At 58.4% G+C, this 12734-nt stretch overlaps 1 protein-coding gene across 1 annotated transcript in view; it reads left to right on the forward strand.

Annotated features, from left to right (window-relative positions):
- Nucleotides 1-12734, forward strand: part of Igsf21 (immunoglobin superfamily member 21) — a 162287-nt gene that overhangs the window by 127737 nt on the left and 21816 nt on the right. Inside the window, 1 exon segment of the mRNA XM_048349827.1 lies at nucleotides 3774-3892. Within this exon segment, the coding sequence (XP_048205784.1) occupies nucleotides 3774-3892 (119 nt within the window).

Below are 12734 nucleotides of genomic sequence, written 5' to 3' on the forward strand. Positions count from 1 at the left end.
TAGCTGGGATGACAGGCGTGAGCCACCAGTACCTGGATGAGTGCACAAAGCAAGACCGGGACTGAGCTGGGGACACTTACTGATCAAACAGCCTTCAGATCTGCACTTTTAATGATTACACTAAACACCCAGGGTTAGAAAGAGGGCCAGAGGTTTGTTCTGGGGATAGAGAAAAGGACATTTCAGACAGGACCAACAGCCTGGGCATGGGTGTTGGTTGGATGAGGGCGGGAACCCATCCTGAATATTTTTGTATGTACTCAAGCCCAAACTCGCCACCAAGACTCCGCCTCGGGTGCAGCGCACAATAGGTCTAAAGACTGGCAGGTCAGGAGTCAGGATGGCCCGCCGTGGAAGCCGCAGTGCCCAGCCTTTGCCCTGCCGCACCTGAGAGGCCTTCGAGGCAGCAGGGGGAGCCCAGCCGACCTGCCCAGCTCTTCAGCTTTCGAAAACACAATTACTCGCCCTCCAGGGCCACTGCTGCTGTTGGCAAACTCCAGCCGCTAAACTGTATTACAGCGATCTCTGCAGAAACCTTTACAGTTATTAATAGTTTATTGATCGCCGTCCATTGCTGATGAGAGGCAGTCTCTTCCCCCAGTCTCCTCCTCCGTCCCTGCTGCCAGCGCGAGGATCAATGCCTCCGCCTGGGGGCGGGGGGGGGGGGGGTGTCAGGTGGCTTTGTCCACTTGGGGAGCCCACAGTGGAGACAGAGTCCCGGGGTCTGAGCAGGCACTGGGAAGAGGTGGGCTGTCCTGGCCAAAGCTGTTCCCTGGTGGCATTGGCGGGAGGCGAGGCTGGGAGGTGGCTTGGGGTGGGGTTGAGCTGGGGTTGAGCTAGCCTAGACTGCACAAAACGGTCATGAAAGGAGAGAGCAGGCGCTACTTTCCCCTAATTCTAAGATGATCTCAAGCAACGTAAAGGTTTAAAACATTGGTGTCTTACTAAAGCAAGATCTTGGCCCGGAGGAGGAGACGTGGAGTATGGCTGCACAGGAGGTAGGAGCCACAGGTCTGGGCTCCCGTGGCTGCCAAGGGGATACTGGGATTCACGTGAAGAGCAGACAGAAGCCTGGGGGGCGGGGTGGGGGTTTGGAATTCATTCACTCATTTGCATTTGAAAAGATCTGGATTGTTCCTGGAGAATAGCTCCTGGAGAGGGGTGGGGGCAGGCAGGAAGAAGCACCAGCTGTGAGCCAGGTGAGGGGGCAGCGGTGACAGTGGGGAGCACGATCTAGGGGGCCAGAATTCAGCACCCCCTCGGGGCTGCGGCTGCGTGTGGGACCACGCGTGTGTCAAGGAGGTGGCGGCGGCGTGGGTGGCTTGGCCAAGATGGGGAGTTGGGTAGGAGGAACAGTGATCTGATCTGATTGTGGGGACCCCCCCCTCCCCCGGGTGGCGGGCTGCGCCAATCCAGGTGTCCCTTGAGCCATTGCTGACGCCACCTGTGCCTGTCACCCGCACATCACCCGAGCACACTGCTTATGTTTCTGTCAGCCGAGCGTGTCATTGGAGCAGTGATTCCTCAACGTGTCACTGTGTTGATGTCACCTTCGCACACCTGCGCCTGCCAGCCGGGTATGCACACACACACCTGTGTGGCAGCCATGTCACTATTCTCCTGTGACATCACCCGGGAGACTGCTAGCTACGTGTGTCCCCTGAGCCTGTTTTCATACCTGCCCTCTGTACCCCGCCTCCCAGGAAAGACACGCACGCACGCGCGCACACACACACAGGTACACGCGTCGTCTCTGTGACAGACACCTGTGTCTCCTAAACCTGTCACTCCAGGTGACAGTCACTCAGGTGTCGACCAAGGACATTACTTTTCCAATCAAGCTGGGTTCCAAACAAAGGAAATGGCTCCCCGGGAGAGGGTGTGAGCGTGAGCGTGGGGCGGGAGGGGGGGCGGGGAGACGCTGTTCTTGGCTGTCACCAGCCTTCTTCTGAGCTGAGTGGAGGTGGGTGACATCTTCTCTACCAGGCCTTGGAAAGCTGCTCTGTTCTTCAGCCCTGGTGACAGTAGGTAGACCAGATGTCAACCTCTGTGTAGTCTATGCAAATGAGGGAGTTGTTTATGCTAATGTGCAAGCGGGGTGGGGCTGAAGGGAGGGCTGGCGAAGAAGCCACTGTGACAGCAGGGTTGAGAGGAGGCTGGGAGCCCAGTGGCGGCGGGTGGCAAGCCGGGGTGGGGAGTGGGGGGGAAGTGAGGGGCAGTGAGTCACGTGAAAAAAGGACCCGGGACCCAGCACAGAGTCTCACGTGAAACTGCTCAGCGGAAACGGATGGAAGAGGGAAACCGAGTAAATTTCCCCAGGGATTGGGGTGGGGGGCGGGGGAGGGGAGGTAGAAGGGGGTATGAGGTGGGACGGAACCATAGGGTGGCATTGCCCAGGCCAATAAATGTAGGCTTTGCTCTGACATGAGAACTCCTGAACACAGTCCCCCCAAGACGGCACCAGCGTGGGCTGGGACTTGCTGGGCCACTCAGGTTTCCCCAGCCCACAGGCTGAGGCTCCCACCGGCCCCTTGACAGCGCCCAGATCTGGCTTGGCAGGAGTGCTGGATCCCCGCTAGTCCTGGGCATGGTCCCTGCATTCCGTCTTGGCTGCCACCTCTATTTTGTTTTTTAGATGAGACAGAGACCCAGCACTACCTCCCCAGAGTCCCATGGGCTACAAACGGTAACATCAGAATTAGAACTCGGATCTCTTCAGCATAGAAGGCGGGAGGGAGCGGTCCCCGTGTCCACATCCCCATGGGGAAAGATGCACTCTCTGACTCTGTACGGCCCGTAGAAAGATCTGGAATGGGGAATCCACAAACTATAGCCGATGGGGCACATCCAGCCCGTCGCCTGTCTTTCCTACGGTGTGTGAAGTGAGAATGTTTCCAACATTTTTAAATGTCTGGAGGACCGAGGGGGAACCAGGATATATTTCCTGGCCCATGACAATCACCCCGGATTTAAATTCGACGGCCATCATTGAGGTTTTATTCCAGCGCAGCCATGCCCATTGGTTTGGACCTTACGGCTGTGTCTGGGCTGTGATAAAGACAGAGGTGAGACATTGCTATGGAGACCACCAGCATGTTCACTCTGGCTTTTTAGAGGGAGGGGGGCGGGTCTGAGGACCCCAGAGACAGAGCCATATGCCCCAATCCCGGCTCCCACAAGCTTCCTCTTCACAGTGCAACTCTGGGAGTGCCAATTAGCCTCCCTCCTCCTTGCTCACCAACCTGGAGGACGCTGGCGTGCAGGAATCGCACTGCGTTTCTTTCCGGAGTCCCCAGGACTGGGTAGAGAATGACAGCATGGCAGTGTGAAGGAGGCAGGAATTCAAACTCCCTCCCTGCCTCTTACAAGCCCTGTGAGTGGAGGGCCGTTACAATCCTCTCGTGCCTCCGTTTCCCTGCTTAGGAAATGGGAACCATCATCCATCTCTTCGTGGACGGCAGCCATGGGGGGGGGGGGTGCACTGGAATATGCGCATGGTGCCCGTGAGCAGGCCAGGCCTTCAGCCTGACAGCAGCTACTGCTCCAGGAGCCCCTGAGACCACATCCGTGGCCTGCAGTGTCATGCGCAGGGCCTGCGTGCGGCTGGAGCTCTGTACACGCTCCCTTCTTTCCCGCCCCGGTGCACAGGGTGTGCGGGCCGCAGCATTGGGCTCGCGGAACCGTGTCCAGCGGGCATGGAGTTGGTTCCCGGGAGCCTGCCTCCTCCGGACTAACACGATGCCCACCTCATCCCGCCCTCTGCCTCCCCACAGGCTGCCGGAGGTCCGGATCTCAGACAATGGTCCCTACGAGTGTCACGTGGGCATCTACGACCGTGCCACCAGGGAGAAGGTGGTCCTGGCCTCAGGCAACATCTTCCTCAATGTCATGGGTGAGTGCAGAGCCCCTGGCTCAGCGTCCCAGGCCGGGGGGGGGTGGGTATGAGTGTGTGTGTGTGTGTGTGTGTTTACACACAAACAAGTGCACAGAGGGGCTGCCCTCCCACCACCAGTCCAATGCCTGCTCCTGTCTGGGTGGGACATGGATCCAAGTGGCAGCACAGGGCGCCCTGGCCCCAAGGGTCTTGTCTTAGGGCCCCTCCTCCTCCAGCCCTGGAGCCCCGAGTTGTGCGGGCTCCGGAGGCTTGGCCTCGTCCATGATGCCCACAGGCCCGGTGCACTGATTAGCAGGAATGAGAGGTCTCCCTCGGGAAGCAGCCCTTGCGTTGGGGACACTGGTCTAATGCGTCCTTCATGGACTACCCACCTCAAGGCCCCGAGACCCCACAAGGGCTGGGGAGGGAGGCACAGCCCCGTACCAGGAGCCGTGGGGCAGCTTCCACGGGCCGTGTCAGCAGGGGCCCGGACCCAATGTGGTGGCGTGTCCCCGTGGAGTGGGGGCAGCCCAGGGCACCCCCTCCAGCATTGCAGCTGCGATGTGTACCTGCTCTGGGGAGAAGAGCTGTCACCTCCCGTGCTCCTGGCCCTTCAGGGGTGTTGGAGGTCCCGGGTGATGAGTTAGAAATGAGCTGGGCTGGGTGTTGGGCTCCCGAGGGTCCCTGCATATGCATGCCCCTGGAACATGGGTGTGACAGTACTCTGTGTCCAGCTGGTTGATGGCTGGGCAAGTCAAGCCTTCCTGAATGCCTTTGCTGCAGGACCACTTGGCCTCTGCCCCCTCTCTGTGTTTTCTGATTTTCTTATCAAATAATATTTACCAAAGCAACAAAGCGTGCTGGACCCTGGCGATCGATCGAGGAGAGCACAAAGCCCTGACCTGAGGAAACGGAAGCCTTGTGGAAAACAGACCCCCAGGGGACATTGATCCTGCCGCTATGGTGGCCCTGGGGGTGGGGAAGGGAGGGTCCAGCTTCCCAGTGGGAGGGTGATGACATCATCTTGGGCGTGGCCAAGTGCAACTCCCCCACCTTCAGTCTGCATAACCAGGCAGTGGTGATGTCATCGGGGGCGTGGCCAGGTGGGACCGCCCCCTGCTTCTAGTCAGTCTGTACCTACTAAACACCAGGGAACCAGCATGAACTTAAGTGTGTGCGCACACGTGCTCCAGTTCTGGGGCTTGAGCTCAGAGATGTGCATGCTTGCTTAACTTTTTTGCTCAAGGCTGGTGTTCTACCACTTGAACCATAGCTCCACCTCCAGCCTTTTTGGTGGTTCTATTGGAGATAAAAGCCTCACAGACTTTCCCACCTGGGCTGGCTTCAAACCCGATCCTCAGCTCGCAGCCTCCCGAGTAAGGACTACAGCCCAGCCGGGAGCCACTGGCGCCCAGCAGGAATGGACTTTCAATAGGCCAAGATTCCTGTCCATAAGGGTAAGGACGTAGCTCAGTGGCACAGCACTTGCCTAGCACATGCCAGGCCCTGGGTTCAATCATCAGCACTGGGGGAGAAAACCCTTGGACAGAATCTTTCCTCTGTAGTGCCCATAAGCCGGGCCAGTCTGCGGAAATCTCCGCCTCCATCAGACCCACCCGGCTCCCTGAGCAGCTTACTCTCCGTGTGTGACTTCATGCAATGTAGGATTTGCGTCCCTTCCGGCTGGCCTCGTCTGCTTGCTGGGGAAACTGAGGCATGGAGAGGCCTCATGGGGGCCTAGCTGGTTGCACAGCAAGCCTAGGGAGTCCCTTCCCTGCTGATGTGGAGGTGCTGGGTCTTCTCTTTCTATGTCTGTCTGAGGATCAGGAGACTGGGGGAGGGGGAGGTGACAGCCATCAGGGGGGGGCCGGGGGGGCCGGGAGCACAGCTGCTGGGACTCCATTTAAGAAGCAGCTCAGAGGGTGCAGTGGGTTTCCCAGGATGCTGAGACTGCCATGTGGCAGCATAGACGGCCTGGTGCCCTGAGTGGTCTGGTAAGGGTGGGGCCTGGATGGAGCCAGATTGTGTGGGTGGGGCCAGGGTACCTGGGTGGGGTCAGGTTGTGCAGGAGGGGGAATAGGTGGAGCCAGGTTGTATGGGAGTGGCCAGAGTGCAGGGGCGGGGCTGGGATGGAGCCAGATCACGTGGGCGGGGCCGGGGTGGAGCCAGGTGGTGTGGGCGGGGCCAGAGTGCATGGGCCGGGTCAGGGCCCCTGGCTTCTTTCCAGTCCTCAGGGAGGCTGATGTGGCCCGTCCGGGGACAGTGCCCGCTTTGAGGATCCCAGGTGCAGATCTCAGCGCGGTTCTCAAAGCCCCGGTGTGTACTGTACGCACCTGTATCTTGACAGCAATGGCCGTCTCCCTCCGCACCTGTGCCTTCCGCCCCACACAGGTGGGTTCCTCCTTCCTCCCCCAGGCCCACCCCGCCTCATCCCTGCCGCTGGCAGATGTCCTGTGCCTTTAGCATGTAAGTTCAGGACTTACTGCTTGGGGTCCGTGTCTCGAGTTCATTATCCTTTCTGGGCCTGAGATGCCGCCTAGGGTAGTCACGAGGCTTAAAGCAGGCTTGCCCAGACTGGCCTCAAAGACCAGTCCTCTCACCTCTACCTCCTGCATAGCTGGGATTGTTGTAGGGAGCAGAGCTGACTCCATCTTGGTTAGGGAAACATGGCAGGAAATGTTGGGGGTAGTAGATTAGGTCAACCTGACCCCAAAATTCTGCTTCTGTAAATGGCTTGCTCAGCTTGTTTGTTGCGTGCTCTACCCCCTGCGTCAACCTCCTACATCTGTGCCGCGCTTGCTTGTTAATGTTGCTTGCTCCACCCCCTGCGTCCAGCCCCTGCACCTGTGCTACGCTTTTACCTTTATAAGCCCCAATTTGAGGACTGCTCGGGGTCACCGTGGCAGCTTCCAGTCTGCACTGTGTCCCTGGCCGGTCAGCCCGCTTTTCAGGGGCGTAGTTTCAGCTCCCGAGTCTGTGCTGCGTCCCCGGCCGGGCAGTTTGCTTTTTGCTTCCCCCAATAAGCCCATCTTTTTGCTTGAGACTGTGTCTGAGTGGTGGACTCTTGGGGGGACGTGGAATCTCCCCCTCCCAGGACCCCGTAACAGGATCACAGGTGTTCGCCACCACATCTCACCACACCTGACGGGGGCCATTTTGTTTTGGTTTCTACTACCTAAACCAGCTGCTCTTGGGCACAGTCTCTGTCTCGTGTGTGTGTGTGTGTGTGTGTGTGTGTGTGCACAAGCGCACGCGTGTGTGCTGATTCTGGGGCCTGGGCACTGTCCCTGAGCTTTTTCACTCGAGAATAGTGCTCTACCACATCTTTCTTTCTGGCTTTTGGGTGGTTAATTGGAGATAAGAGTCTCATGGGCTTTCCTGCTGGGACTGGCTTTGAACCGTGCTCCTCAGATCTCAGCTTCCTGATTTGGCTACAGGCCATTTGGCTGGTGCCCAGCTTGCTCTGGTTTTGACCTTGCTATTCAGACTCCAAGGAGCCTAAGTCACACCGAGGAGGGAACATTCTAGACCCCCCCCCAACCTGTACCCTGGCTCCCTGGAATCCCGAGGCCCTTCGTGGGGTGGTAGACACAGCCCGACTCCATCTGCTCTGCCTCCTCCCCGGAGCCTGTGTGCCCGGGGCCATGAGTCTGGAGAAGAAGGCGGGTGTGAGGAGAGCAGGCAGAGAGCTAACCCGGCCTATGCTGTCACCCCAGGGGCCTTTCTCAGCAAGCTGACCCCCAGACCCTCCCCCTAGCCCCACGGGTCAGGGGTCCTTGCAGATTCTGAACCTCTGCAATGAGAGTATTTTTTTTTAAATTCCTTCTGCACTGAATGAAGGGACATTTCCCAGACCTTCTTCCCTGAGCAAGACAGAATGACAAGCATGTGTGAATGTGGCGTTTATGTTGTATTCGCCATGGCAAGTCATCCAGAGATGGCTTAAGGGGTTATGAGCGTGTGTCCATCGACTCATTGCGAATGCCACATCATGGACGCGGGAGACTCGAACAGCTGGGAGTTTCAGGCTCAAGGGCGGTCCTGAAACCAGCCCCTGCAGATATGAAGTGATGACCAAACTGTCCCTTCGACTCACTGATGATGAAGCCCAGGGAGGGAGGGTTTGCTCAGGGCCTGAGGGGTGGGGGGTGGGGGAGAGAAGGGGAGTGCCTTTGTCCCAGAGCTAGTGGCTCCCCTCATTCACCGAGGGCAGCAGCGGTGGGGGCGTTGAGGCGCTGACTACAGCAGCGCGGCTTGCACAGTAGCCCCAGAACTCACTGGCTACAGCACCTGCCAGGCAGACGTGGCTGAGAGAAGGACAGAGACTCGGTCACGGGGCGGGGGCGGGGGGCTAACTGATAGAATCCGGAAATGATCAAGTAGTTGACAGAGCTAGCAGAAGGGTTCAGCTCTGAAAGGCGGGAGACCCACCGCACCCTGCTGCGCAGACAGACCCAGAGCCCGCCTGGCCGGCGAGTTGATCTAATCTACTTGCAAGTCCCTTGTCGGATACCTGATTCGGACGGCAGCCAGGACCCGCCCGCAGCCTAGCTGCTGTCTGTAAGCTACCGCAGAAGAGGGGCGCCCGGACTCACAGACGTGGGGGCGGGCCCGGGAGACGCATGGGTGCTGACCAGTGTTGATACATGGCTGCATTTCCCCTCACCCCCCTTTTCCCAGGGCTTCCAAGTGAGGCCAGTAGGTGAAGGAGACTTCTGGAAGCTAGACCCCACCAGCGCCGCCCACACTCGCAGCCAAGCTGTCACCGCTCCACGCCAAAGGACCGTTTCCTAAAGCGCAGTTCGCGTCACAGCGCCGGCCTTTGGGTTTCGGTACCTTCTGCTGGGTTGTTATTTATTGTGCGGGGTGTTCCTTCTCCCGCTCTCTTACTGAGACTGGAATGTAAGTCAGGTGACACCGTTCTCCATTCTCCAACGGAGGCTGTCCCCCCCCCACCCCAGCTCCGACCAGCCGGCTCGCCCGTCTGATCCTGTGGATTGACCTTGTCTGGACCTTCTGTGGAAAGGACGTTGCATTTTGTTTTATTTTGGCTTTCGTCATCTTTCAATTAGGTGGAGGTTTGTTGTAGCATGTCCACGTGACACCTGTCCATACACCTTTCCTTTTTCAATGCTGAATAGTATTCCACCGAATGGATCTGCCACACGTTTCTCCTCCGTCAGTAGAATGGCATGGGGGTTGGCCTCCCCTTGTAACTGTTATGAGTAAAAGCTCGCAAGTCTTGGTGTGAGCAGGTGGTTTCAACTCTCCTGGCGTTGGACCTACCTCAGTGTGCACCCTCTGGTTCAAGCTGGGGGAAGGAACCCCGTGTGTAACCTTTTGAGGAGCTGCCGTGCCGTTCTTCACCGTGGCTGCCAGCCTTTTCACACACCGCCCCCCTCCCCCCGTGGCAGAGGAGGGCACGGAGCTTCTTAGAAGGCCTTGCCAACACTTGATCTTCTCTGTCTCGATGCTCTAGGCCTGGGAACGGAGGCTGAGTGATGGCTCTCTGCGGCTTGATTTGCAATTCCCCGAAGCATTCTTTCAGCACTCCCCAACCATCTGGAAATCATCTTTGGAGAAATGCTGCTCCAGATCTTTTCTTTTTTTTTTTTTTCCTTTCCAATCGGGTGATGAGTCTTTTTATTACTGAGCTGAAAGAGTTCTTTATCTAATCTACTTGCGAGTCCCTTGTCAGATATCTGATTTGCATATTTTATCCATATCTTTTCCCCTTCTTCCTGGTGTCCTTTGAAGAAATGTAGGCTTCAATTTCAAGGACGTCTACTTCATCCGGTTTTTCTTTTAGCACTTGGCTTGGTTTCCTTTTTTTTTTTTTTTTTGGTAGTACTGGGTCTCTAGCTTGGTGGGAAAGTGCTCTACCACTTGAACCGTGCCCCCAGTCCTTTTGCTTTTATTTTCTCCGTAGGGTCTCAGGTTCACTTTGCCTCAAACTGTGATCCTCCTGCGTCTACCTCCAGAGTAGCTGGGATTAAAGGTGTGAGCCACCACACCCGGTGACCTCTTGGGCTTTCAGTGTGATATTTAAGGAGGCTCTGACTACAAATCTTTGTCATTTTAGCTCTTACATTTACAGGGTGTAAGGTATGAGGGAGGGTGGTCCAACTTCATCTTTTGCGTGTGCATATTCAAGTTGGTCCCAGAGTTATTTGTGGCATGGACTGGCTCCCCCACAGGCTTTTCTGGGCATCCGTGTTGGAAATCACCTCACTGCAGATTTATGTGTAGATTTATTTTGTCAGCTATATCTCAGGGTTCTCTCGTCTGCCTCGATGCTCTATGCGTATCTGTGTCATGTTCATACAAGTACTTACTCAGGGTTGTTTTGAGCAAGGGTCTTGCTACATAGCCTCAGCCTGGCCTAGAACCCAGGGCTTCATGCGTGCTAGGCAAGCACTCTACCACTAGGCCACATTCCCAGCCCCCACTGAGGGTTGCTTTGAGCAAGGGTCTTGCTACGTAGCTCCAGCCTGGCCTAGAGCTGCCCATCTTCCTCCTTCGGCCTCCCAAGTGCTGCGGTTCCAGGCTGAGTGCTTGTGTAAGGTGTCCAGACGCCTCTGCCCTGGCTTGTCACTCCCAGGCTCTGTGACTTGGCACTGTGAGATCACAGGAGCCCCCTGCCTCCCCTCAACCAGTTTCTGGTGTTTTCCTATTCAAAGAAATAGCGCTGGGGAAGCCTTGGGGCTGAGCTTTCTAGAGCTGGACTCTCCACCCAGTGCTCCTCTTACAAAAAGGAACAGATAGGGCTGGGGATATAGCCTAGTGGCAAGAGTGCCTGCCTCGGATACACGAGGCCCTAGGTTCGATTCCCCAGCACCACATATACAGAAAACGGCCAGAAGCGGCGCTGTGGCTCAAGCGGCAGAGTGCTAGCCTTGAGCGGGAAGAAGCCAGGGACAGTGCTCAGGCCCGGAGTCCAAGGCCCAGGACTGGCCAAAAAAAAAAAAAAAAAGGAACAGATGTCCAAGACTGAATATTTGGGGTATCGAGCACCTCCTGTCCCTGCTGCTCTTCTGCAGGCCCCAGCAAAGTGGAGGCCCTGAGACTCAGTCGCTGGGGGATGCCAGCGTGTCTGGTGCACCCCCTTTCCAGGAGCCTGGGCAGGGCAGCGGAAGGGTGGGCGCCCCCCACCCCCGCAGACCCTTCCCCACCCCCAATGGCACATACGGTGGTCCTGGGGGCAGGCCTAGCCGTGGACAGCGGCCTCGGAGAGGCTTGGGGGTGGGGGGAGCCCTGGCACTGGAAGGAGACTCAGAGCTGGGGCGGCCTGCACCCCAGGAGGCCTGCTGAGTGGAACATGATCAGCTCCTTCCTCTTCTGGAGCCAGAGCCGCTGAGCCACCTGCTGGGCTTGGACTAATCACATTAACTGGCCCCAGGCAATGGCCGCAGCTGCAGACTCCTGGGAGCCAGGGAGACAGAGGACAGGCAGCAGCCCACCAGGCCAGAGCTACAGAGAACCCCAGGGTGTAGGGGGCCAGGAGAGGTAGAGGAGGTAGAACCCCAGCCTCTGCTTCCCACTCCAGGAGCCCCCGGAGTCTGAGGGCCCAGGGAACCCCCAGGCAGGCCCAGCACCATCCCCCCTTCCTGCCCCTGTGGGCGCCGGACATTCAGATGAACCCCACCTTCAAAATTAGGAGGGCGCTGCTCAGCCCTCAATTCCATTCGGTTAGATTTCACTTCCTGAGACGATGGGAGGAGGGGTGGGGGGGGGCGTGGGGCATCCCGACCTTTCCCCCCAGTTCTGTGAGGAGCAGTACTCATGGCAGCTGGGGTCTGCGGGTCTCTGCCACTCCAGGCTCTCAGGACAGTGTCCTCACCACAGTCCCCGCCCTCTGAGGCCGGTTCCCCCACCGCCGTCACCATGTCGCCACGGCGCCGCCAGCAAACCCAGCACGCAGGGAAGTGCAGGCTGGGTGGGGGAGGGCGCGGCTGCCCAGCCGCAGACAGAAGCGCCCCGCCGCCGTCTGGAACTGGGATGTGGCCCTGGACAGGTTCTCTCGTCCCTCTGGGCCTCAGTTTCCCTGTCTGCTAAGTGGGGGCTGCGTCTCCCCTGTCGGGGCATGGTGTGAATGTCACGTGGGGTCCTGGGGCCCTCCCTAGCTCACTGTTTGAGGGGCTCCTGAAGGGAAGGCTCACCCCTGGGCACTCTGGGGGGGGGGGGGCCCTCGGCTCCAGAAGCCCAGCAAAAGTGAGACGTGAATGGCGGTCTCGCGAGATCGGGTGTCCGTCTGATTATCGGCAATTTTAATCCCCAGTGCCTGGGGATCCCTCCCCCAGCCCTCCACTGGCTGAGTACTGTGGGGGTCACCTCTCTCCCAGCACCGCCTAAGGGACAGGGCCTTCTGTCCCTCTCCTTGCCTCAGTTTCCCCAGCTGGAACCTCTGGCTGCCATAGGAAACAAGATGGCAGGTTGCAGCCCGGACACGCGTATTGTGACCAGGGCAGAGAGAAGACGGGTGAGACCACAGGAGTCCTGATGGTCAGCTCCACAGCTGGACTGGAAGGACGCCCAGGGCATGGGAGCCACTGGGCAGAAGGGACGGACGTGGACAACCCAGGACTGGACGGAGGCTCTTCCCTGAGAGGGCAGCGGGGCCGCCTGGCCTCACTTAGCCCCCTGTGGCCTCCCCCCGGCTACTGCCGGCCAGCCACTGCTTCTGAGGAGACAGAGGAATGGGCAGCTGCAGCCCACAGGACTCGGGTGGGAGAGGCCAGCGCCCTCCAAGGTGGACACAACCCAGCTGGGGGGCAGACCCTGTCATCTGGAGGAGGGACCCCATGCCTGCCCGCCTGCCCACGGGCCCCCCAGCCGCCCAGGGCGCCAGCTGAGCGCCAGG

This window comes from Perognathus longimembris, chromosome 7 (genome assembly GCF_023159225.1).
Source record: "Perognathus longimembris pacificus isolate PPM17 chromosome 7, ASM2315922v1, whole genome shotgun sequence".
In the NCBI taxonomy this organism is placed as follows: Eukaryota; Metazoa; Chordata; class Mammalia; order Rodentia; family Heteromyidae; genus Perognathus; species Perognathus longimembris.